The following is a 1,905-nucleotide window of genomic DNA, read 5'->3' on the forward strand; positions in this document are numbered from 1 at the left end:
TATATATATATATATATAACAGCTGCATCCTCGTTACACGAGAAAAGCCATTGCCAAGAAGACTTACATTGACAAATACAGGTATATCTAGTGCCATGCACCATAAATTCTAGATTTACTAAAATTATCTCGGCCACTGGAAGATGTGTCATAATTACTGAATGGCAATTAGGACTAATTCTACTTGAGAAAAGGAGACGATCTCAAGATGCAAGAATGCTTCAAAGTTGACATGCTATTGAAGAAGAGGAGGGGCTTCTGCACACACAGAAGAGCAGAACACATTGGAGGTAGTGGTGGTGGTGGTGATGCTGTTCAGGGTAACGGTGTATGTTACAATAAGCATTTACCATGGAACTGAAGTCTAAAAATCTTATTCTATCTTCACTTAAACCTTCTTTTATTTACAGAAGTTCCCTTGACATGATGTTGGCCACTCTAGGGATGTTGTATTCACATGACACTACCGTCTCCCGTAAGTCATCTCCTAAATTATTTTTCACTTCTTCTGCTCCTCACACCCACACACACACATCCCAAATAATGGATTTCCATACACTGTGTGTTCCACCATCGGAGACAAAGTATATATGCAGGAAACTTCTAGATTGAAAATTTAACATAGAGAAAAGTATGAAGTTCAAGGCTCATAGTTTATCCTATTCCAGAGGGTATGCGGGGTTTACCACATCCTCACATTGTTGTTTTTTGTGTTTGCTTATCATTTTTGGGGATTTACTATATATATATATATATATATATATATATATATATATCCATCATCATAGCACTCAGAGAGCACAAACCTCAGCCAGGGTAACACCAATGTCCTCTCAATGATTAGCCAGAGATGATTTTTTAAATGAGAACATCTGAAATAAACTCGACTGCTCTCACAAATGAGAATACTAAAAATGAACCCGACTGCTCTAAAAAAATTAAGTAAAAAAGCAGGAAAAATAAATCCAGAATCCTTGTCCGGTACCAGATCGATCCCAAAATCTAATGTGTTTGTACCAGTTAAGCACTGGGGTCGATAAAATCAACTAGCTCCCTCACCCAAATTTCAGGCCTTGTGCCTATAGTAGAAAGGATGATTATTATTATTATTATTATTATTATTGTTATTATTATTATTTTCTAATCTACAGATTCTGTGAAGAATTCTTCAAAGAAACAAAAAACAGTGTCTTCAAAAGCAGATATCCCAAAGTCACAAGTTGACTGGAACTATCCTCATAGAGCAACAGAGATGGTGGGAGACTGGCCAGCCATGACTCTCACTCAGAACACTCCACTCCAATACAGACACAACATACGACCGGATGTTAATGTCAGCTTAAACTCCGCTCAGTCGTCATCGAGGTTCAGTGACTCTCTTCGTACATTTGCTACCAACAGCAACAAGAGCAACAACAACAACAACAACAACACCATCAACAACGACAACAACATCAACAACGACGCTAACGACTCACCATACTCAAAACTTTGTGCAAGCACAAGCCCGTATCCCATTTTGGCGTCCAAGTTTGTTTCCATACGTTGCCCATCATCTGTAGTAGCAGTACCATCACAACCACCACCGCAACCACGGCCAATGCTAGCGCCTCTACTGCAGCCTGTAAGAACGCATCCACTGCTACTGCCGCTGCCACTGCGAGTGGCACTGCCACATCCACCACTACCGCCGCCGCCATCACTACCACTAACGTTCTATTAATACCAGCAAGAGAGAGGAGGAAGGGGAGTGTCCTGAAAGGCGTAGTTGGAGGCCCAACTTTCTGAGTTCTTTTACAAGGTTTAGAAAAACTGAAGGGCCGCTGCAATAAGTGTGTGAATCTGAGAGAGGGGAATATGTTGAATAAAATCATAATTAACTGATCCTCCTGTATTTCCTTTTAC

At 40.2% G+C, this 1,905-nt stretch overlaps 1 protein-coding gene across 1 annotated transcript in view; it reads left to right on the plus strand.

Moving 5' to 3' along the window:
- Positions 1 to 1,899, plus strand: part of LOC106870318 (T-box transcription factor TBX18) — a 22,605-nt gene extending 20,706 nt beyond the window's left edge. The window contains exons 7-8 of the mRNA XM_014916340.2: positions 411 to 475; positions 1,152 to 1,899. Coding sequence (XP_014771826.2) covers positions 411 to 475; positions 1,152 to 1,723 — 637 coding nt within the window. The 3' untranslated portion in view covers positions 1,724 to 1,899. The remainder of the gene's footprint in view (positions 1 to 410; positions 476 to 1,151) is intronic.
- Positions 1,900 to 1,905: the final 6 nt, after the last annotated feature.

This window comes from Octopus bimaculoides, chromosome 22 (assembly GCF_001194135.2).
Source record: "Octopus bimaculoides isolate UCB-OBI-ISO-001 chromosome 22, ASM119413v2, whole genome shotgun sequence".
Taxonomy (NCBI): domain Eukaryota; kingdom Metazoa; phylum Mollusca; class Cephalopoda; order Octopoda; family Octopodidae; genus Octopus; species Octopus bimaculoides.